Source organism: Ursus maritimus, unplaced genomic scaffold, assembly GCF_017311325.1.
Source record: "Ursus maritimus isolate PB19 unplaced genomic scaffold, ASM1731132v1 scaffold_7, whole genome shotgun sequence".
Classification (NCBI taxonomy): Eukaryota; Metazoa; Chordata; class Mammalia; order Carnivora; family Ursidae; genus Ursus; species Ursus maritimus.
Genome location: NW_024426885.1, coordinates 42,523,788 through 42,546,765, shown reverse-complemented (window position 1 = coordinate 42,546,765; position 22,978 = coordinate 42,523,788). Strand labels below are relative to the sequence as shown.

The 22,978-nt window shown below is 45.8% G+C and overlaps 1 protein-coding gene across 1 annotated transcript in view; it reads right to left on the bottom strand.

Moving 5' to 3' along the window:
• The window catches only part of GRID1 (glutamate ionotropic receptor delta type subunit 1), a 687,404-nt gene that overhangs the window by 30,132 nt on the left and 634,294 nt on the right, over positions 1 to 22,978 (bottom strand). The window contains exon 13 of the mRNA XM_040623983.1: positions 10,462 to 10,657. Coding sequence (XP_040479917.1) covers positions 10,462 to 10,657 — 196 coding nt within the window. The remainder of the gene's footprint in view (positions 1 to 10,461; positions 10,658 to 22,978) is intronic.

Here is a 22,978-nt window from a genome sequence, read left to right as displayed (position 1 = left end):
AGTAACTAAAAAACCATTACACCTGAAGATGTTCATTATACTGTTATTTATATTTGTGAAAACTTAGAAATGGTTCAAATGACAATCAAGAAGAAAATGTTTAAGTAAATTATTTTACACCTATTTGATGAAATATTAATTCGCCACTAAAATAATATTTATGAAGTTTTATAATAGTATTAGAAAAACACAGGATAAAATATATTTTCTAGAACATCATAATTCTATAAAATCTTTGTTGAGATTCAAAAAAGACCAGACAGAAGTATACACAAGAGTCCCTGGAACCTTATTTAGGCGATGAAAAAAAAAAGTTTGGCTGATTCTTCTCTACTTATTTTTAGGAATATTTTAAGCTTTTCTTAATGGTGCTATATTACGTTTAAATTATAAATGTACAACCTAAGATTTCCTCTTAAAAGCTCTTATTACTTTAAACATTGGCATGGATTGGGAACATTCAACCTTAGAGCACTTGGAGTTGGGTTGGGCCACAGAATCAAAGCATGCGAACGAAGAAGTTTCAGGTATATTACATGGTCAAGACACTTAGAATTAAGCCCAAGATCCCAGGGAGGGCTTCTGTAGGCAGCAACTGTTCAGCAGGGAAAACACCACTGTCTTCATTCTCCTACAAGGAAACTATACATTCCATAGAAAGAAAAATGGGTTTTGTTCGCCTGGCATTCAACTGTCTTTTTTGCCTCACTGGTTTCCCTTCTTTTTCTGTGTATTTGATTTCCTGCTTGCCAGTTTTCTCACACATTCTCACCCTTGTATCCTCAAAACTGAGAAGGAATTGAGGTGTTTGGATTGTACATGTGCATTTATGACAGAAATCATGTCATGGAAGCTTTCCTCAACCTCACTGAACAGAATAACTCCCCGCTCTCTCTCCCCATAGCCTCTTCAAATCACAGCCATTTGCTGTCCTCCAGAACTCAACAGGGACACTATAAAGAAAAAGACTAAGTGTGACACTTAATAATTTGAGCTTAATGATAATGAAAATACAACACATAAAAATCCATGGGATTCAGCTAACATAGTGCATAGAAGCAAATTTATAGCTTTAAATGCTTATGTCCGGAAAGAGTATTTCGACATTTAGAAGCAAGAAGAAGTAAGAGCAAATTAAAAGCAAATTGAACAGGAGAAAAAAATTTAACAAAAAAATCTGAAATCAATAAAATATAACAGAGAAAAATCAATAAAGTCAAAAGTTGGTGTTTTGAAAGGAAAAGCTATATTTGTGGATTAGAAGACTCAATATTGGGAAGATACCAATTTTCCCCCAAATGATCTATAGATTCAGTGTAATAGGTATCGAAATCTCAAGCATTTTTGAAGAAATCTCACAGGATGATTGTAAAATTTAAATGGAAATGATCTAGAAATGCTCAAATACTCTTATAAGAGAAAAATAAAGTCAGAGGATTTATACTACCTGATTTAAGGAATTATTAGAATTATTATAAAGCTATAGTGATCAAGACACTTTTATACTGGCATAAGAACAGATATATAAATCAATGGAACAGAATAAAGAATCCAGAAATAGACCAACAAATACTTGGCCAGTTAATTTTTAATCAACACATCTATTCTCTTTGTTAAGTAAACACTTCTTTTAAATTAAAAAAAATTTTTTTTTAAATAAATGGTGCTAGATCAATTGAATATATGTATGGGGGGAGAAAGAGAACCTGTACCACTTGTTTATTCCATATACAAAAGCTAATTTGATATGCAATGTAAATGTAAACATAAATAGATGTCATAAATGTAAAAAATCTTCTAGAAGAAAATGTGCAACTTTAAGGTGGGAAACTTTCTTAGACAGGACACGAAAAGCATTAAAACCATAAAAGAAAAAAAAACCCCTGATATATGGGGTTTTATCAAAATTTAAAAATTCTACTCTTTAAAAAACACCATTAAGAAAGTGAATGGGCAAGTTACAGACTGGAAATTATAACTGCAGTACTTATATGTGATCAAGGACTTATACCTAGAATAAATTGAAAACTCATCTAAATCTATAACGAATAGCTGCAGTGCCCAGTAAAAATTAACAAAAGACTTGAGCGCACACTTCTCAAAAGAGGCTATGTGAAACTAATGATGTACTATATGTTGGCTAATTGAATTTAAATTTTAAAAAAAAGAGAGAAAGAGAGGCTATGTGGATGGCCAATAAGCACATGAAAGAGTGCTAGCCATCATTAGCCACCAAAAGAACGCTAATTAAAAAACGGGATATCCTTCACCACGTCCACATTTTTGCCATAAGCATCTTTGCCAAAGACCTCTTTGCTAAAAGCATTTCCGCCGCATAACTAATTGTCCATAAGGCAATTTTGCTGTAAAAGATGAAATAATGAAAAAGAAAAGAGGGACATTAAAAAGGACATAATGAAACATGAAAAAATTAATAAAATTAATTTCTTCCTTCATGAAGACAGATATCGGTTTTCCAAATACTAGGATGCATATTGGTCACTGAGCTTTGTATTGCATGACGAGAGCCTTCCACACTGTTGTTCCTTCTTGGCAGAGTGTCACGTGTCCCCTGACAGATGCTCCGACGTTCTATGGAAAATGTGGAAGAGATGCTAATGCCGTAATGCATTTGTAACGGAGCTTTGTGGTCACTGTAACTGATCTGTCATCATTTTCTAGTGTAGTCTAGAGCGCAATCTGGCTTTACACTCCCTTATTTCACACTTCCAGTAAGTGTTATCACTGTATTTTCTATCCAGTCAACAGACGGATTTGTCATCATCCACTATTTTAAGACCACCATCTCTACATGCTACTGTATAGACCATTATGAGGGCTAGCTGAGATTTATATAATATAAAAAAGGAAAATTTTTCAATGGAGAAATGAAACCAGACTGTCAACCAGTTATTTTATTTTTTAGGGCAAAATTGCCTGACGGCCAATTAGTTATGTGGCGAAAACGTTTGCAATGAAAATGCTTGCAGCGAGATGTCTGTGGCAAAACTACCTAGAACCATCCTTCACATCCACTAAATTGTCCACAGTCTAAAAGACTACAACACTAAATGTTGGTTAGGATGTCCAGCAACCGGAGCTTACAAGTATATAAGTCAGGTATTACTAGTGGGAGTGTAAAATAGAGGTGGAAGGGGTTTAGGCAGGTCCTTAGAGAGGTGAACACACATCTACCCCATGACCCGGGAATTTCACTCTTCTGTATTTGGTAAAGAAAAGTGGAAACATACTTCTGCAAAAGATTTGTATAAAAATGATCATACGTTCTTATTAGCCCCAAATTGGTAACAACTGAATGTATGTCAACTAGAGAATGGATAAACACATTGAGGTTTATGCAGACAATGGAATGCTACTCAAAAGGAAGAAAGAAAAAGAAGTACTGAGACCCACAACTTAAACTCATCGGTGTTTCACTGCGTGAAAGAAACTGAACACAAGTACACACATTTTATATTATTCCATTTATAAGAATTATAAGAACAGGGCAACCTAATCTGTGTTACTAGAAAGTTGTAAGTGGTTGCTTCTGGGGATAGGGAGAAGCATCCAGAAAGTGACATGAGAACACTTTCCAAAATAATGAAGAGCTTCCAAAACTTGTTTTGGGTGTTGATTACACATTGTATACAATTGTCTAAACCCATGAAACAAACAGTACCTGTGGATTTCCTTGTATTTCAATTATACTTCATAAAAGGACTATGCGCTATTTGTCTTTATATTTTTGTTATCTTCTTTTCCTAACAAATAGTAGGTGCCCAGGCAGTTTGCTGACGTCTACCAAAAGTCAACTTATGCTACTTTACTGGACACTTTCTGCTTAATGCATTGATAAGCTCACGACTAATCTGGGAAGGCCCTTCTCAGTCTCACAGATAGCTCAAGAGGTGAATTCACTTGACCAAAGACAAGCCACAGATTAAATTAAGCCAAAAGTAGAACTTAAATTCACATCTCCAAACTCCTAGGCAGAAGCTATTCAGACTACATTTCTTGAATGGATGAGTAAGTGAATAAATGAACAAATAAAGAGAAGAGACTATCCAACTTGAAAAATAGATATGGTGCTTTTGAGCAAATACAAAAGATATTCAGATGAATAGTTATCCAATGTGAGTATTTTAGGAGGAAGGAGGCATATGGAATCCTTGGTCTGCATTGACTCGGAAGCAGACAAAGAACAAAATATGTGTCTTGGAAGGCCGGCCTATTAGGCCTGTGGCTGCTGCCAAGAGCCTGTTGCTCCTTTCCTCTGCACAGGGCTGTCTGGTTTGTACCAGTCCCTTTTCCAGGGGGCCAGACCCACATCAAGAGTCCCTTTGATCAACTTGGCCAAATCTTCCTGATCATTGCACCCAGCATCCCGCAAAATACAAAGTAGTACCATTCCGTAGAAGCTTCTTCCCCCTACTCAGTAGGAACTCCCAGCAGGCCATGAAACCAGGATGCTTTCCTCACCATGCTCCTTCCAAATGAAGAGCACTGTGGGGCACCAAAGTTCCTTGTCCTCCCATGGAAGGCTGCAGTCCTTCTGGGGACCCCGAGAAGGACCTTCCTGTCTCAGGGTATGGTTCCTGACCCTATCCTTTTCTGCCACAGGGTACAGTCCCTGACATTCAGCAGAGAGTGTATGCACTGGGAGCGTGGGAGCAGCCCTTGCCATAGAGCAGAGAGCAAGGGGAAGGGACAAAACGCAGGGGCTGATGGGTGATACCCAATCTGGTCCAGGGCAAGCATTAGATCAGTGTGGAAATAAATAAGATTTGTGGGCCTGTTTTCTTCCTCCATTTGCATTCACACTTTATGACCTCAGCGATATTTACTGAGTGGAAAAAACCACCTTCTGTTAGGACTGCTGGACTCAAAAGCTACTTCCCTCTGAAAAATACTATCTCTAGCCACAGGGTCTGAAACAAGCTACTTGTCTATTTATTCGAAGAGCTCAATGAGCTGTGAAGATTGACATTTGAACTATTAACACTGTATTCTATTTGACAATGTTATTAAATATTAGGTCTGATTTATGGAAAGGCTTAATAAATTGGCAGGCCAGGTCAGCCCTGACACTGCACCGAAATTGGGTTACACTGGATATGACTTGGTAGTGTTGATCCAAAAAAAAAAAAAAATTTCCACCAACAACACTAAAGTCTGATTTCATATGACAAAGTTATTATCATATAAATCTGAATCACTTGCGTGCCCAATTCTGCATCTCGAAATTTCTTTAATTGATATTTTCAGTAGTTTGGAAGTCAAAAAGGTAAAATCAGAGACTTAAGAAACCTTTGCTAGGGCATGGAAGGACAGGTAAGGCTTTTAAAAATGGGTGTCAGGTATGTGTCTCATTACTTTGGTGTAAAAGAGGAAGGGAAATAAAAGCACAGGTAAAGGGTATGCAAGGGGCAGAGGCACAATGAGGTATAGAAATGGGAACGCTACACCATGGGAAGAGGCAAGGTGGGAACGAGGCTTGGCCTGGACTATGCCATGGCTTACTCAGGTCCGTGTGACCTTGAGCAAGCTGCTTCATTTCTCTGAGGCTCAGGTCCCATTTCTACACGATGTAGATAATGATAATGAAGTAGTTTTGTTTAGGATGAAAAGAATAATATATGTAGATCATCTGGCACAGTGCCTGGAACACTGAGGCTGCTCAACAGGTTTCAGGGGGAGACTAGGCCAGGCCAGATGCAGTGTAGTGAGGGAGAAGTCCTGGGCCACCAGAGTTAGGTCTGGAAAGGACAGGAAAGGACAGTGGGTAGGCAGAGCCTGTAAGCTACGAGATGGTGTAGAGCTAAGATGATACACTAGATATGCCTATGTGCAACTGGGTGGCCTAGAGCTAGGCAACGTGTTACCAAATGTGCCTGTGGGTTGTTAGATGCTGTAGAACTAGAGGTGGGCTCCTTACTGATGTGCTTATGCACACCTGGGTGATACAGGGCCAGATAATGAGCAACTGGATAAGTGTATGTGCTTTTAGATGATATAGACCTAGGAGCAGTATCCCTGGCCCACCCATTGCTCTAGACCAGGGATCCTCAAACTTGCTCTCTAACGGCCATGTCATATATATTTTAAGCTTGGGAGTAGATACGGTCTCTGGTACAACTATTGAACTCTGCTGAAGTAGTAGGAAAGGCAACATAGACAGCATGGAAATCAAAGTATGTGTCTGTGTTCCAATAAAACTTTATTTACAAAAACAGGCAGTGGGCCAGATTTAGCCCATGGACTGTAGTTTGCCAATACTTTGTCTACTCTTTCCTCAGGGCTGACAGGAGCAGGTGGCTGAGAGAAAGGAAGGCAGCCTCTTTCCTCTTTGTGAGGACCAGCAGGGTTTCTTTCATAAGAGAAGGCTAATAAGAGACAAGCCTGAAAGGGACCCCAGAGTTACTTCCCTTACCCCTCCCATCAAGGAATCCATAGAGGGTAACCTGCCAACTGATGGCACCAACAACATCTCAGATTTATGTGCCTCTGCTCAGTCAGACGGCAAACAGATGACTCATTCAGGGACAACCCAGTATTTATTGAGACTTACTGGGTGGCAGGCAGGTCTGTTGTAAAAACTGTATGCTGTGGGCTCTTAATAAATAAATAAAACTCCCTCCCCCCTTACAAATTCCTTCCTGTTCTCCTCACCAGGGCCCAGAAAGGGCTGCCCCTTCCTTGTCTGAGGGGCCACTAGCATGAAGGCCTGGGTCACAAGGGTGGGGCAAGCATGACATAATCCCTTTCTCTGGTTCTGATACTGTGGAAAAGTAACCGCCTCTTGCTAAGCAATTTCCCACCTAAATTAGTTTCAAGTCATTAAAAGCTGCAGCACTCCCAAGGAAAAAATAATAGCAGCTCTCTGAGGTTACCCTCTACACCAAACTCCCTGACTCCAGTAGCAATTAGACATCGCTCCACTACCAGGCACTCTCCAGAAATGGAGCCAGAGTCACCAAAGAGTAACTGGAAATGAGAAGTGAGGTCATCCTCCCCTTGCTAAAGAAGTTTCCGGCAACGTCCCTTGGGGGCGCCCCCTCTTCACTTCTGCAGAGCTGCCTGCACTGGTGAAGCATTTAGGTGCAGGAGGCCCCCCCACCCCACCCCCGCAGGCAGGCACAGGAAGAGGATCTGAGAGTAAATCTGAGCTCTCCTTCCGGTAAAAAATGCAGCACACTCCATTTTCTGACAATACCATAAACTCACTTTTATGACACTAGTTATAAAACCCTTAACATTTGTCTAGTGCTGGCAGTCGGTTTTTTTCTTAGAGATCCAAATGCAAGAGGGAGATTTGTGACCCCAAAGCTGGCTTGGGGTTTATAAAACGAAGGTGCCATAAAAGTAACACATCCGAGGTACTGAAAAAAGATTAGGTTCTGTACCACGAAGCCATAGCATTTCTAAGGAATCCTTTCTTTGCATCTTCCACCACTTCTCTTTTTTTACATTGTTTTCATCATGAGTTAAGACCAGAAGGTGAATGATTTCTAACGTGCCAGCAATAAAGGAGGGGGAAGTAGGCTGACGAGGAGCTATTTCCCTGATGACCCATCTCTAAATTTATCACCCTCCAGAGGGCTCGGTGGTGGTGTCTGTTCTCTTGTGGTACAGCAGGAGCAAGACTAGGTAGGCACATGCAAGCGCGTAAGGACAAAAGGGCCTGGCGTCTGTGGAAGCCAAACTCTGCCTGGCTTGGTCGGGACTCACTTATTTGGAAGAGTATGTAGGTGTACAAACTGGGACTCATCACAACCCTGGGTTCAGGACACCCATCCTCTTGTCCAGGAATGGCCCTCTTTTTAATTAACTCATTAGTTATTTATTATAATGAGAAATGGAAAAAAAAAATTTAAACCCTGTGAATCTAAAGCTAACACTGACCTTGACTTACAGTCAACCATTCGCTTCTCTCCTCCCTGTTGCTCTGCCTCTCTCTGTATTAACCACTATTGGGAATTTTGTATTTCATCCTTTCTTTGGATGTGTGCATGCACGTGCTCCATACATTTTAAATGGGTATGAAGTTGTATGTTGTTTTCTATTAGTTGACCCATATGAAATTGCCTTTAATGCTTTTTCTGATTCAATGTTATTCTGCTAAGATTCATTCGTGCTATTACATGAAGCTGTAGGCCGCTCATTCCATTGCGGGTCGTATTTTTTCACCTTGTTAAAGCTCATTTGGATTGTTTCCAGGGTTCTGACTTTATAAGCAATACTACCCTGACCTTTCTCATTTCTGAAGTGCATGCGGGAGTTTCCTTTGGGTAGAAATACAGGAGTGGCATCGCTGGGTCATAGGGTACATGAATGTTCCGTTTTATAAGAGAATAGCGTACTCATTTCCAAAGTGGTTGTACTGGGTACACTCCCACCAGCAATTAACCACCTGTTACTCGCATCCTCTCCACCACCTCTCATTTTATGCCAGTCTAATTGGTGTAAAATGATATACCTTTATGGTCTTGATTTGCATATCCTAGATCACTAACGATTTTGAATATCTCTTCCTATGATATCCTGGCCATATGAACTGCCTCTTCTGTGAAAGGCTTGTGCAAGTCTTTTGCCCATTTTTCTGTTAAATTGTTTGAATTTTTCTTATTGATTTATAAAAGTTCTTCCTATAATCTTGATAGTAATCCTATCTTGGTTATGATGCATTGTAAATATCCCCTCCCAGTGTGTGACTTGCCTTTTTTTTTTTCTTGAAATTGTCTTACAATGAACGGAAGTTTAATAAAGTCGAAAGTAGCCATCTTTTCCTTTATTAGAAGTACTTTTTGTAGCACTATTGCAATGAATCTTCACAAGAATCCTATGCGGGTGGGAGTACTGGCTCTCTATGAGAGACAAAGAAAGCAGAGAGCGGAAACTCAAAAGCCATTTGGCCCAGACCTTATGTTCATAAAAAGCCTTAAGTCAACTTTGTATTCATTATCTCCAAATGAGGTAGGTCACCTAGAGCCACAAAGATTCACTGTCAGGGATGAAAGAAGACCTAGCAGCTCAAGGTTAGAGTGCCATCCTTTGTAATTTACTAAAAAACAAAGGGATTTTAATAAATCTTGTCAGCACGGGAATAACACATTTATACCGTATTCTGTTATTTTCATTATCACTTGGTTATGGTATCAACCATAACATGTATTTCTGAGTATTTTAAGTTTCTAAGGAGACCCCCAAAGGACCTCTCTCAACTCTGAGAGGTTCCACACAGGAAGAGTGGCGTGCTCAAATTTACGTAGTTGGGGAGCGCGGAGCTGGGATTCACACCCAAGCGTGTCAGGCTTCAGAGCCCAGATGCTTTCTGCTGCTCAGTGTGGCTGAACAACAAGGAGAAGCCAACCCGAGCTAATTGATCTGTGAGAACGGAAGGGGAGGGAGGAGATGCGGAGGCAGGCTGGACTGCCCGTCTGCTCGGAGACAGCAGTCCTGGCCACAGGAGCACGTCTTTCTCACACCATTCACTGGTGACCTGAGGGACAGTAGCTACCACAGGTAAGGTTCGCTGGACAGGACACCACCACCAGTAGCTTCCTTAGATGACACCTGCCTTCGTCCCACCATCCTCCTTCTCCTTTAAGGGCTCTGCAAGCGCACGGTGGATAAGTGCCAAACACAGCCCGGAACCCCGGGCGTCAGAGCCTAACTAGGAGTGTGACCCCATGTCTCTGATCCTAATCTGTATAATGGGACAGTGATGATTAATTCAGGTCATTGTGAGCAAGTCAACAAAATAAATGAGCAAAGTCTAACCCGCTGCTGAAGCATGTGATGGCTTTTCTGCATCCTCCTCCTCTCTGGCCCTGGCTTCCTCTCACCCTGTGCTCCTTTGGGTCCCCTCACTTTAGACTCCATCCTGGGTTTTCTGTCCTTACCAACATCCCCCCAGCACATCTCTCTTCTGAAGCACAGTCCCACAGACATGCCAGGTCAACTGGGCAGCCCTTGCTCTGGGCCTTCCGTCCCTCATGTATGGTCTTCCTCTTTCTAACCCTTGGCTGCCCACGGTGTGCCCATCCTCTCCTCAACCTTGTCCCCTCAGTCCTTCCACCTCTTACCTGCTCCTCTGCTTCTGCTTTGGCTGAGTGTTCTCACTTGGGATGGGCAGGCCCCTCTGGGCCACCATCCTAAGAGCCCATGAGGAGGGAGGTCCATCAATCGGGCTTAATCCACCTGCTCTTCACTGACCCTTTGGAAACTTAGAAGATACCTAATGAGCAGCCCCTCTGCTTCTGTTGCCACGAATGGGCATCTTACCTAAAGAATGTGTGCATCTCCTATGGACACTCACAGACCTGTGAGAAATTTCTATCCGACTGGCTGAAGATGGATCACCCCGCTCTGGGAAGGTGTCTCCTTCCTACCTTGGAGATGACGGTGCCCACAGCAGGTCACAGCACACACATGGCCAGGTGGCCAGTTCCTGCCTACCTTCCTGATGCCTTCCGAAGGACTGGACACACAGTTGTCGGCCCCTCCGTTCTTGCTGATGGTCCGCCAGAGTTCAGCAAAAGTGCTGTCTTGTTCCAGGGGGTTGGTGCCCTTGGCTCGGAAGTACTCATACACAGCAGAGTCCCGGACGGTGCCGTAAGACATATCAACTTGTTTGGAGAGGTCCTGAAATGTCCTGAAAATGCAAAAAGGCATGAAGCATGGGTACCTGATGCCTACTGCAGGGATGTAAACGGGCTGCAAGGTTCTCCTGAGGACCAAGCCCAGCTGTGGCCCACTACCCACGTTCGTCACTCATAACCCCAAGTAGCTCCAGTTCCTCAGCCCAGAGCATGACTTGCCAGGGCCTAATCCTATCACAGGTATGTTTCCTCAGTGTAGATGAATTCAATAAGGTTACCGAACACCTAAAACCAGGTCTTGTGTTGAGCTCAAGGGACAAATGGATGCATAAGATATCATTCCTGCCCTCAAGGAGCTTACAGTCTCACCACAGACACATACAGACTGCCACAGTATATGAGTCAGGGTACCATAGGTGGCTGGACACTAAAGGTCTCCAACTCCAATGCCTACAGCACTGGAAGGAAACACATGTTGGCAAGACTGATGACGATGACTAGTCCCTGCCATTGAGAACTGGTGTGGGCAGAGACACGCACTCAGGTCGTGCCCGTGAAGAGGCAGATCCCCCTCAAAAGCTTGTGGCTCTTACAGAGTTCCACCCAATTGTTGCATTTTGAGCACCGCCTCTCAATCTGTCTTCCAGTAAAGAAAGAAATCTGTGTATTTATATGAAGTGCCTTGATTTTAGGCATTGACAACTATTCAAAGATGATGAAGATAAAACCAAGCACTTCTGAGAGCCTGGGGTTTGTTGGACACGAAGGAGAAGCAGGTAGCTCAGGCCACATGCATGTTGGAGGAGGGAGTGCATCTGGAAGGCTCCCCAGCAGATGTCTGAGCTGGGGATGGAGACGGAGAGGCTTCCTTGGGGTAGGGGCAATAGTCAGACCAGGAAGGACCACTTGGCATAAAGCTCTCCCTCGCCTTAAGTGAGCACCGCCTGGTTCAGTATGCTGACAGAACGTCGCACACAGAGTCAAATGGCAAAAGAACAAAAATCCTCAAACGCTCAGTGGTGAGCCAGGCTCTCTCTCTGCAGGCTACAACTTGATCGTTCTTTATTTCTCTTCCGGTTCTTCTTTGTACCAACCAGGATCATCATCCCCACCTCTCCCTGAGTCACCCTTTCCAGGAGGAGATCCCATCTTCTCAACCTGATCGACATACCCCTCCACTTGCTGGTCTCATCTCCAGCTGCTGCTCCTGTTCCGCCCCATGGCCAATGCTGAAATGAGAAATCCCACACAGTCCCCATCAACGGCACCAGGCCATGGCGCTTCCTCTGCCTGGAACCCCTTTATCTCACTTCGCCACCTGATATTCTTCTGCAAACACTCTGAAGAGGCAGGTGCCTCCCTTGCCCGTGCAAAGCCATCGCCATCCCTTTCCTCCCTGTGCCATCTCTACACCTTGCATGGTTTCTATGGCAGCATAATATCACTGTGATTTCAGGGCACAGCATACCAGAACGAGAGGAAGCAGCATCTCTGGAGTCCAACCACTTGGCTTACCTCACAGCTCCCCCATCACTGACCCCGCAGGACTGGCAGGTTAGCTAAACTCTCTGCGCCTCAGTTTCCAAACCTCTTAAAACAGGGTGAGAAGCAGAGCCTGGGGCAGGGGGCTACCATTACAACTGAGGTGATGTGTGTCTAGCTAGTAAAGCAGTGCCTGACACAAACTCAGTGGCCAGTAACTAGTAGCATTTATTCTGCACAGTAGACTGTAAGAAGCTGGAGGGTTGGAGCCAAGGCAGCCTCTTCTTTGCATCTGTGGCACTGGACCCAGGGCTGACACCGGTCTTCGCAGCATGCACACAGAGGAGCCAGCAATGGCGGCTTCCTCCTGCTTTGGAGACACACTCCATGGAGTTCCTTTAGGCCCTACTACATGGCCCAGAAACAGAGCTCAGTATTTGTTTCAATACATTACAGATGAAAGGAAACAAAAAATAACAAATTCGATGAAGAAATCTTTCTAATTATTGTTCATTATTTATATCTAATTGAAGCAAGATGTTCCTTTGCTTGAAGGGCCCCAAGGGTTGTAACTCTGTCGTAATTTGCTTGTAATGAAAGGAGGGGGGATCTTTTTTTCCCACGTTTTTTATTTTTCTCATGGTAATACAAACAAACACAAGGCTTTGATGAATGGGAAACATCAGGATGAATTACACAGTTGAGTCTAAATACTGAACTGCTCTAAATTACTGCAGTTTCCATGAGTATGGCATGAATGCGTAACCGCCAAGGAGCTCAGCTCTACTGCTCCATCCCCACATTTGAAATGGAGATTTCCTCTCTCTTCTCAGTGTTTATTCATGACTGTGCCCCTGGCCAGAGGCTCAGGGATCATCTCTGGATGACAAGTAGGCAGCCCGAATATTTACGGCTTCATGTCCACTTCTGTCCCAGTAGACCTCACTGTTCCCTCCCCCAAACACCACCTCCGTTTGCTGTGCCCGCCTCATGGCTCAGCCCCACAGCCTCCATATATCACCTCGCAAAGCCATGAGTCACTGCAGAGGGATCTCTCCCATCTCAAATGCACACATTTGAGACATCCTCTTTCAAGGAGTTTCCAAGCTCACTAACACGCCCAGCACACAGTAGGTATTGCCACCCTATTTCAGAGTAGCTAACGCTACCAAAGGATGTGGAGGTTTAGGCAGAAGGACCCAGCTATTCATACGTCAAAGCCATCATCTCCTTGGGGCACCTACTCTCTCATCAGTCTACAGTTTTGCAAGGGATACAGGGGGAGCAATAAAGGAGACGAGGAGCAGCCAGCCAGCCAGGCTCCAAGCCAACACTGGCAGTCAGGGGAAGACAGATGTGCACATCAGGTAGGACACCCATCCGAACCAGCCAGAGATGCTTAGCTTGGAGAAGGCAGCACCAGCACACTTAATTTAGCATGTTTCTCAAATTAGTCTCTTCAGCAACAACTGCTAGAAAGTGTCCATGCACCCCCACCACAGAGAAATGCAGATCTGTCCATCACAGGGGGTATCGCTATAAACCCCAGTCATGCATGCTGCCCCTGGCTAAAGTCATTCAACCAGTTAGTTGTTTCATCGACAGCTACTGAGTAAATACTTGGTAAGGCACAGTGGCACAGAGAGCAAGGAATGAATGGCAGGCATCCTCGTGGGGTTCATAGTGAGGGCTGGGAGAATGGTCAGAGAAGTAAACCAACAGTAACTAAACAATGGGAGTAAATTGAAATAGAACTCTGCCTGGGGGATTCTGGAAGCATGGGGGAGGAGCAGCTGGCTTTGGCCAGAGCTAAGGAAAGGCTTTGTAGAAGAGGAAATGTTAAGCAGAGCCATGAAAGATGGGTGGAGGTAGCTGGATGGAGAAGCAAGGGTTAAGTGGTTCCAGCAAGACAAGATATTACCTGAGAAAGCACTGGTGGTCCATCTGGGACACACACCATGGGGCAATTCATATCAGCTAAATGACGTAGGTTTTGGAATCATACAGACGTGGGTGTGAATCCTGCCTGTGAATACTTAAGCTGTTTGAGGTAGACCAGTAGTTCTCAAAGTACGGTCCTCAGAGTCACGGCATCAGTATCACCCGGGACCTCAAAGAAATGTAGATTGTGGGGCCCACCCCAGAACTACTGAATCAGAAACTTTGGGGGGCACTCAGCAATCTATGTTTTCACAGCCCTCCAGCGGATCGTGATGAGCACACGTTTCAGAATCACTGACCGAGGCCTTAGTTTTCTTAACTCAGACCTTTCTCACAGGTGTGGTGAAGATTAAAGATCACAGACATATGCCCAGCACACAGGCAGTGTTTAAAAATGCTAGCCCTCCTATTAGGCTGTCAATAAGTAGTTCAAATGGTCAAAGCAGAGAACAGTATAAAGGAGTCATCAGTGATGGGGCGGTGGTGGTCACACTTGGATAGAAGCAACAAAGGACAGGCAGCTTCTCTAGACTTTTCTACGCTTCATGAGATTGAAGCCTGTCTTGGCATCTGCCCAACTGCCTCCCCAGTAAGGATCCTGCTTCTTGTTTCCATATTGTTACCAAGGTACATGCAAATCCCTCTTCATCAGCACACAATGGGTCGTCCCGTGAACAATACACGTTTTAGGTACCCAGGATGCCGGAAGTGACAACCTGAGGAAGTCTGAACCCAGAATGAGCATGGAGACACCAACATGCTATTGGCAGGCCACAGGGACCCTCGTTTTTGTGAACCGTGATGGTAACTGCCTGGCAGAGGTTTTCCTGGGAAAGTAGTGAGTGCCTGGGTGGTGGAAGCTTCCAGGGAAGGATGTCTTTATGTATTTATTTTTACTGAAGTACAGCTGACACACCGGTTACATTAGTTGCAGGTGTAGGACATAGTGATTCAACAAGTCTATACATTAGGCTATGCTCACCGCAAGTGGAGTTACCATCTGTCACCACACAATGCTTTTAAAAACCCATTGTCTATATTAGGGAAGGAAGTCCTTAAAAGCATCTTCCCTAGGCTGCCCTGTCTGGGTCTGTATTCACTAATGAAGTGTCACTTTGCAAGAATATGCACTTGGCAGCTTACCCTGTGTCCCTGTAGTCTGCTGTCTATCCCCTTGCTTTTTCATCTTTTGACAACATTTAGTGTTGAAATCCTCCGATGGCAAAGCTTGGCCTTTCCTCCAAGCTTACTTCTGAGCCAGTATCTTTCACTCTGTTGTGTCCTACTGAAACTGGGTTTGAGACCAAGGGGAGATGCTTCTATCTCCTGGCCAGGATGACTAATTTTGGGGGTCTCCCCTAGCTGAAAGCATAGCTGACTCCTACGAACACATCAGACCACCTTGCAAAAGGACTTCCCAAACATCCTTTGCCTTTGAGAGCAGTTTTCTCCAATTAAACATGCATCTTGGAAGTCCCACGATGTCTCCTTTGGCTTTGGCCAAGGACAGCCTACCCAGCTCGGCACCGCCTCCCTCCCTCCCCATACCTTTCTCCATAAATCAATCTTACTATTTCCTAGATACATTTTCATTAACAAAGAGATAAATGTGTTTGCAGCATGAGAAAAATCAATAATACAGCATTTATAAATACATCTCTGCATGTTACAAAACTATTTACATTGGCAATAGAGATAAATACACTTGTAACAGGAGCAGAATCAATATACAGTATATGTAAAACAGATTTTAACAACGGTGGGGTTGCCATAATCATGGGCCTGATAAATCTAAATCCAAAGCCCTATTGCTGTTCCTTTAAAAGAAGAGAAAGTAGTGGAGTGACCCAAAAGGCATGGCAGGGTAGGGGTGCCCATCCTCATAATCCGAAGCTGTCTGAACTACAGATGCCTGGACCAGGATCCCGACAGCCTCTCTTTTCTAGCGCTCCCCTTCCAGGAGATGATGCTGCGCGAGTCACTTGGGATTGCCTGGCTGGCTTTCCATAGGCTGCTTAGGGGACCTTCGGGCATCAGTGCTCTAAGCTCCCTGTCCATGTCCCTGCCCTCCTCGGTTTCTTCCCCAGGGCTCCCCATTGTGCCTCTAGTCTCTCTGATTCTTCTTGAATGCAGTGTTCCCCTACCTGGGGCTTCGCCACATTTCCCATTCTCTCCTCCCCCAGACCTGGGTTCTTCAAGGTGGCTAGGACCTCAGGTGGACGCTAAGACACTCCAAGAAGGGCTCGGAAAGGCTCCACGGGTGTCTTCATTCTTTCATTCGTTCATCCCAACACACATTTGCTAAGTGTTTGCTCGTGTCAAGCACTGCTCTGGGGATGTAGGGGGAACAACACAAAGTTCCCGCTCTCGTGGCATTGACGTGGTGGAGGTGGGGAGACAGAGACAAACATATGAACGACAGCAACAAAAACACAAAAAATCACGGAATGCCGGGGTCAGCAAGCTTTCTGGAAAGGGAGAAAGTGTACAGACGTGGGCAATAAGGGCCACCTACCACTCTGTCGCATACCCCTGGTTTTTGCGCTTTTGTTTTTTTAGAACACTTCGAAAATGTTTCAGGAAAGAACAACAGTCTTCACCTGCAGGCTGCTAATGTGGCCTGTGGGGGCGAAGCGGGCAGACCTCTGATGTCACATACCCAGTGATCAAAAGTGCTATGAAGATGAAGAAAGCAGAGTGAGGATGATAGAGAATAATCGAGGAAGTGGTCAGATCAAGTGTGGGGGGGGAGGGGGGTGCCACTGAACTTGACGCTGAGGGCATGTGCTTCTCCAGCGCTGGGAGGACGCCCTTGCAGGCGGGGCTGACACCTAGAGACACCGTGCCTTCCAAGGAGCACAGGCAGGCAGGCTCCATGTGTGTCAGCCTCCCCTTCCCTGGGACAGCCCCCCGAACACATCCCAGGGCCCGCTGGGGAAGCCTGAGGGTGGGCGTCACGGGGTACTACACGCACTCCTCTGTAGCCAGCTGGTCATGAGAGTGGCTGCAGGTGTGAATCCTAGCCCGGGAAAACTGTCATGTTAAAACCTTCTGGGGACAATTAGTAACCCAGCAGGATGAGGGAGGCATGCCCATGACAAGAAGACACATCCCTGTCAGATACAGGAGGCCACAAAGCCCTTCTTGAAATGCGAGCCCTGCGGCGGCCGGCCACAGAGGGCAGGCATGTATGGAGTTGCACTCACCTCCCTCCCCCACGCCCCCCTATGTTGTTTTCCCTCTATATTCCATTTTTTGGAATGCTATGGAAATAAAAAGATGCCTAAAATAAACTCCCATGAAAAAAACTGTATTTGTATACAGTATATTTGCATTCTAGTAAAAAATTACCACTATTAAATGTAAATAAATATAGGAACAAAAACAGGGGAAATAAGCACTGAACACTTGTGAGACTTCCACTTTTTACAAATGTGTTTCTGTAAAATTTGCATTTTTTAATTACATTGTAAACACAACACAAATCCTTAAAAATTGAAAATCCTTCTGCTGCCCAAGTGACAGCTCCGGGCCTTGGGATCCTAGCTCTGTGGTCTCCGTGTTCTCCATGTCCACCCCCCCTGCCAGCTGCTCAGTGCAGCCACGATCCACGGGAGGAGATAGGCTCCTCTCCCACCCCATCAAACACCTGCCCTGCAGGCTGGGAGGAGTGGACTCCGAGGGGCTGCGATAGTTCAATCTTCAGGCCCCAGAACAAGACGAAAATGTCCAGCCTAGTCCAGAAGGGCTTGAGCCATCCTGGGCATCCAGGGCCTTAGGACTGAGACTCCCTCTCCCAGGTAGGCTGGAGTTTCCCTTACTGGTGCATGTTCTGCCTGGACTGAGCCCAGGCCTGGTGCCCTGGTGGCCGAAGTTTCTGAAAGGTGAGCCTATGCGATCATCTATTTCTGATTGCCAAACTCAGCCTAGACCCTGGAAGTGAGCAGGGCTCAGGAACAGGGCGAGGGAGGGGGCCAGGTCAGATGATGCTGGGCCAGGTCCCAAGCCGAGGCCCTGGCATGTGTCAGAGGCTGAACGGTCACATCCTCCACTAAGTCAAAACCAGCGACATCTAGTACCCTTGGCAATGGAAGCTCAGTCTTGAAGCCTCCTGCATTCCAGATCCATCTTCTCCAGTCTCTTCTTGGGTTACTCAGCTCTCAGGCCTCCCAGCCTTCACTCAGGCTCAGTATCTGTCCACCATGCTGTGTCCTGCCTTCCGCACAGGACTAAAACCTGCCCATCCTCCAGGATCACTTCAGCTGATGTCTCCAGTAGGAAGAGCGGATCCTCCCATTCCCCGGGGTCCAGGCCCTGTCTCTGTGTTCCCAGTATAGCCTATTCTAACATCTACCCCCTTGCAATTCATGTGTCCATTGACACGTCTGTCTCCCCAACTCCCCAGTGAGCTCCCTCAGGGCTGGACTCTGTCCATGTCTGGATCCCTGTCACTCCACATAGGGTCTGACAGACTGTAGGTGCTCACTTTGTGTTTTCTGAAAGAATCAACTCTAGTTTAAAACAACTCTGTGTTTATAGCTGAATATGGTGGGGGGAAAATCCAGGCTGGAGACCAGCATGGTGATGGGTCTACCTTTAGAATCACAACCACGAACTTCAGGGGGACCCTCATGCTGCCTGGCACACTTCCAAACTCCCCTCCTCGATTCATCCTTCCACTCTCTTCAACGACTCTCAGATAGTGACCCTGCTTCCCATTTCTTAGGAGAGTAGAAGCAATTAGTAGAGAACTTTGCTTCTCTATAAAGAACTTCCTTTCCTAAAACCGTTGAATACCTGCTGGCACTACTTTTTTAGATGGTGGGCTGCCATGGCTCCTACTGATGTCTTACTCCGTCTCCTGGAGTCCAGACTTCCCTGCCTTCTCAGAACATTGCTCTTCCAGTTGTCACCTCTGTCTCCTACATCATGAAATTTCTTCTCTCTACGGATCATTTCCATCAGCGTGAAAACACATACATAGTCTATCTTGGAAAAAAAAAAAAACCCTCATTCTTTGAGATCACACTCTTCTCCAACCACCCTCCAGTTCTTCCATCCCCATTTCTCATGACCCTACCTTGACTAAGTTTTCATCCCCACACTGAACTGAAGCAGTTTTTGTCAAAGTCATTAATGATCTCCCAAATATGGTGGCTGATTCCCACTCCACACTCTGCCCCAACCAGTTGAATTTGACAAACTTGAGCACTCTGTCCTTCTTGAAGGCCTTCCCTCACTTGGCTTCTGGGATGTCACTCTTTCTTAGTTCTCTCACCTTGCAGGGGCTTCCTCATCCCTCTCCTTTCTACTTTTTCTCTTCCCAGACTCTGAATCTTGGGGTGTTCCAGGCTCAGGCCACAGATTCCCTCTCTTGTCCGGTGACATCCCTTTCACCGTGATCCAGTCAAATCAACTGGCTGTAAATACATCTATACACTGATGCCTCCAATGGACCGCCCCAGTCCTAACCCACCCCATCAACACTAGGCAATTGCCCACCCCTGACATCTCTATTTGGATGGCTAGTAAGTCCCTAGACAGAACACAGTCAAACCCAAGCTCTTGAATTATGAGCCCCAGAACCCACCACCAAACCTGTTCTTCCTCTCCTTTGTCCATCTCAGACAAACACTCCTCTATTTTTTGAGATGCTGTGGACAAAAGCCTTGGAATCACTGCTGATTCCTCTCTTCCTCGTACATCTCACATACTGTCTCAGCATATTTGCCCTCTCCTACCATCCAGAAAGCTCCAGAAGCAGACTGCTTCTCATCACCTTCACCATGTGGATACTGAGATCGTCTCCCTAATGGCCTCCTGCCTCCACCTTTCACTCTATGCTCTATTCCTCAGGGGGACAGGTAGAATGATCTTTTCAAAGTCTAAGTCAAATCACGCCACCTCTTTCTCCAAAATCCTCCAGCTGCTTCCTATCTCTCAAAGAAACATCCAAAATCCTCACATGGCCTGAAGAGTCCCACACGACCCGAACCCAACACCTCTACTCTCACCACACTGGCCTTCTCTGCCTTCCCGCCTCAGGGTTTCTGTAGCTATTTTCCCCTGTGCCTGATATCCTCTTCCCTCACATCTTTAATTGGCTTACTTCCTCAGTTGTCTTAGGTCTCTGATCAAATGTCACCTTTTCTGTGAGGCCTTTGCTGACAACCCTATATAAAATACCACCGTTCTTAAATTATATGATAAAAGCAAAGAAATATATCACAGACTTTTTAATGTCAGTTCTCCCCCTAGAATGGGACTTGGTCGTTTGGTTTATTGCCTACAACTGCATGACCAATCATCCTGGTTTGCACAGGACAGAGAAATTTCCTGGGACATAGGCCTTTCAGTGCTAAAACCAGGAAAGTTCTGGCCAAACTGGGATAATTTGCCTCCCTACTTAAAACAATGCGTGGCACATAGTAGGCACTCAAATAAATATGGCTTATTATGTGCATGAATAATATATTAATGAATTCACTTTTTTTCTCACTTTCCAAATGGCTAGGTTGGCTATCGTGTTGGAAAGGTGTTTGTCTTGAGTTGACCAGTCTCCTTTCAGGACAAGTGTGGGTCAGTCATCTGCAGAGAAGCAGGCATAATGACAGTTTGAGAGCTTGAATAGAAGAACTATAGCCTTGAGCCAGAAAACACTGCACACAGCTATGTGGTCAGAGCCAGCCCAGGCACCACTCACCAAGGAACTCAGGGATGGGGCCGGGTGCTCCCCAGGCTTCCACCTCGGGGTACAGAAGCTTCAAGATCCAGTTTATTTGTGGATCTAGTGGAAATCAGCATTAGCCGAGAGACTCCTCTGGGCCTGAACCCTCCAAGCAGCAGCTGTCTGCCTCCCCCGTCCCCATGCCCCTCTTACTCAGCAGGAGCCCTGCACAAAACAGCCCCACCAGCCGACAGCACCTCCATGCCAAGAACATGGCGACTCCCAGCTCTCGACACCCGCAAATATTTGCTGCCACGAATCAATACAAAAGCAGGATGCACCATTAACCTTTAATATATCAGTGCTGGGGCTCTTAATCCATTATGAGGCTGTCATAAATGTGACCGAAATGCAAAGCAGAGCAGCAGCCCTTCGGGAGGCCGTGAAGGTGCCTTCCTTGCCTCCCAGCACAACCTACATTCCCCTCGGCTCCAGACAAGCAGCCTGAGTCTCTTCTCTCCCTGCTGGCTTTTGTTTCCACTGTCCTTCCCTCCCTCTTCTCCTTTCTAGATGCCTGTCTGAGCCCCTCAATTATGTCAGCCTCCCAGGCAGCCAGGCACTTGATATGCTGGAAGAAAGCTATAATAATGCTAACTTACAGACCCTGGGCTAATACTTCATTGTGTTGCTTCATTAACCTTGGCCACCCTCTTCCCTAAAGTTCTTATTATCCCCCCATTTCAGAGATGAAGAAATCAAGGCTCGAGGAGATGAAGTCACTTAGGGAAGGCTGGAGAAGCAGCAAGTAGAAGAGCTGTCTTTCCACTCCGCACTGCTTGTTGCCAAACCCATACGCCTGATTGTCATCCTGCAGTGACGTCGAGCAGCCCAGAGCCAAGTGTGCAAGATTAACGAGCAGACAGACCAGCAGAAATACCATGCAAAACACACTGTTGGAAGGAAGCTCGGAGTCACGGGAACACGCTGTTGAACCGACCGCCGCTCAGCAGAGGACAGACAGAGGAAAGGGTGGGGGCAAGGAGGGAGGGTCAGCAGGACAGGTGAGGCTTAAGTTTTGACCTAAGGAGAAAGCAGAAACTGACGCAGAGAAGAAAGGAATAAAAGATGTTCTGGGCAAAAGTGGCCGTATTTTCAAACCATGGTGTTTGGAGAGAGTGAAACCTCTGGGAACTACTAATAGTTTACTACGAGGGAGCAGAAACGGTAGGGTAGGACCGAGGGCATAATTACTTGTAAAATACTGAGGACAGTGTCATGGAGATGAAGTGCTGATGTCCCTCAGATGATTACAGCACTTACGAATGTGCGAGAGGAGCAGGTGGGCACATTCTATACACTGGGGGAGGGGGAAGTTACAGCAGGAAGCTTTCACATGTGTTCCAGAAGACGGGCCTGAGGAGCTGTGGTGAATCCCTGTGCTTGTGCACATGTGTGCATGCATGCAGGTGCACATGTGTGTAGGGCCTGGGCGTGTGCACGTACGAGCATGCATGGAAGGACCCCGGGGCAGGAAGAAGACAGGGAAGAAGGAAGGGGGAACTGCCGGAGGGCTGGGACACTCGGATTATGAGATGTCATGCACTGTGACAGACTTTAAAGGAAAGGAGCAGCTAGGGCTTCCTCAGTGCTGGAATGGTGACCCTGTAGGAGGCAGATTTGTGTGACAGAGAAACCAAACAGTGCAGCTAGTGCAGGGATCACAACACACGAGACATCTGTTCCCCTGAGCTTGCTCATGAGCCCAGGGAGGCAGCACGCACAGGGCAAGAAAGCAGAGACCCGGGCCCTCCCCGCGTGGGAAAGAGGGGAAGAAAATGCTGGCACATGTGAGTCTGTCACTGCACAACGCAAAGCCGACTGCAATTAAATGTGAAGCTACAAGACGCTGGCCGTTCTGAGTCGGTGTGCAGAAAAATCACTTTAACAAGGATGCAGACTGATGGAAAGGTTAGGGAAGGGAGCTGGGAGGAGGAAGGTATGTTCTATTATTGATGAGGCTTGTTTGGGTGCAGGGATGGCAGGGGCCCCACTTTGTGCCAAGTGGAGTAGAAGGGTTGGCTCGTTTCATCTTTTGAACCAACCTTTGTGATGAATTATTCATCCCACCTGGTACATGAGGAAATGATGAGGTTTTTAGGGCTAGTCTGTGCCAGGACCAGGTTGAGCTTGCCTGGTCCGCCTGATGTTGAGCTTTTCAGGCCTGCATCTCGAAGATGCCTGAGACAGCTTCCTGTACCAGCTCCAACCAAGGATGGTGACCGTG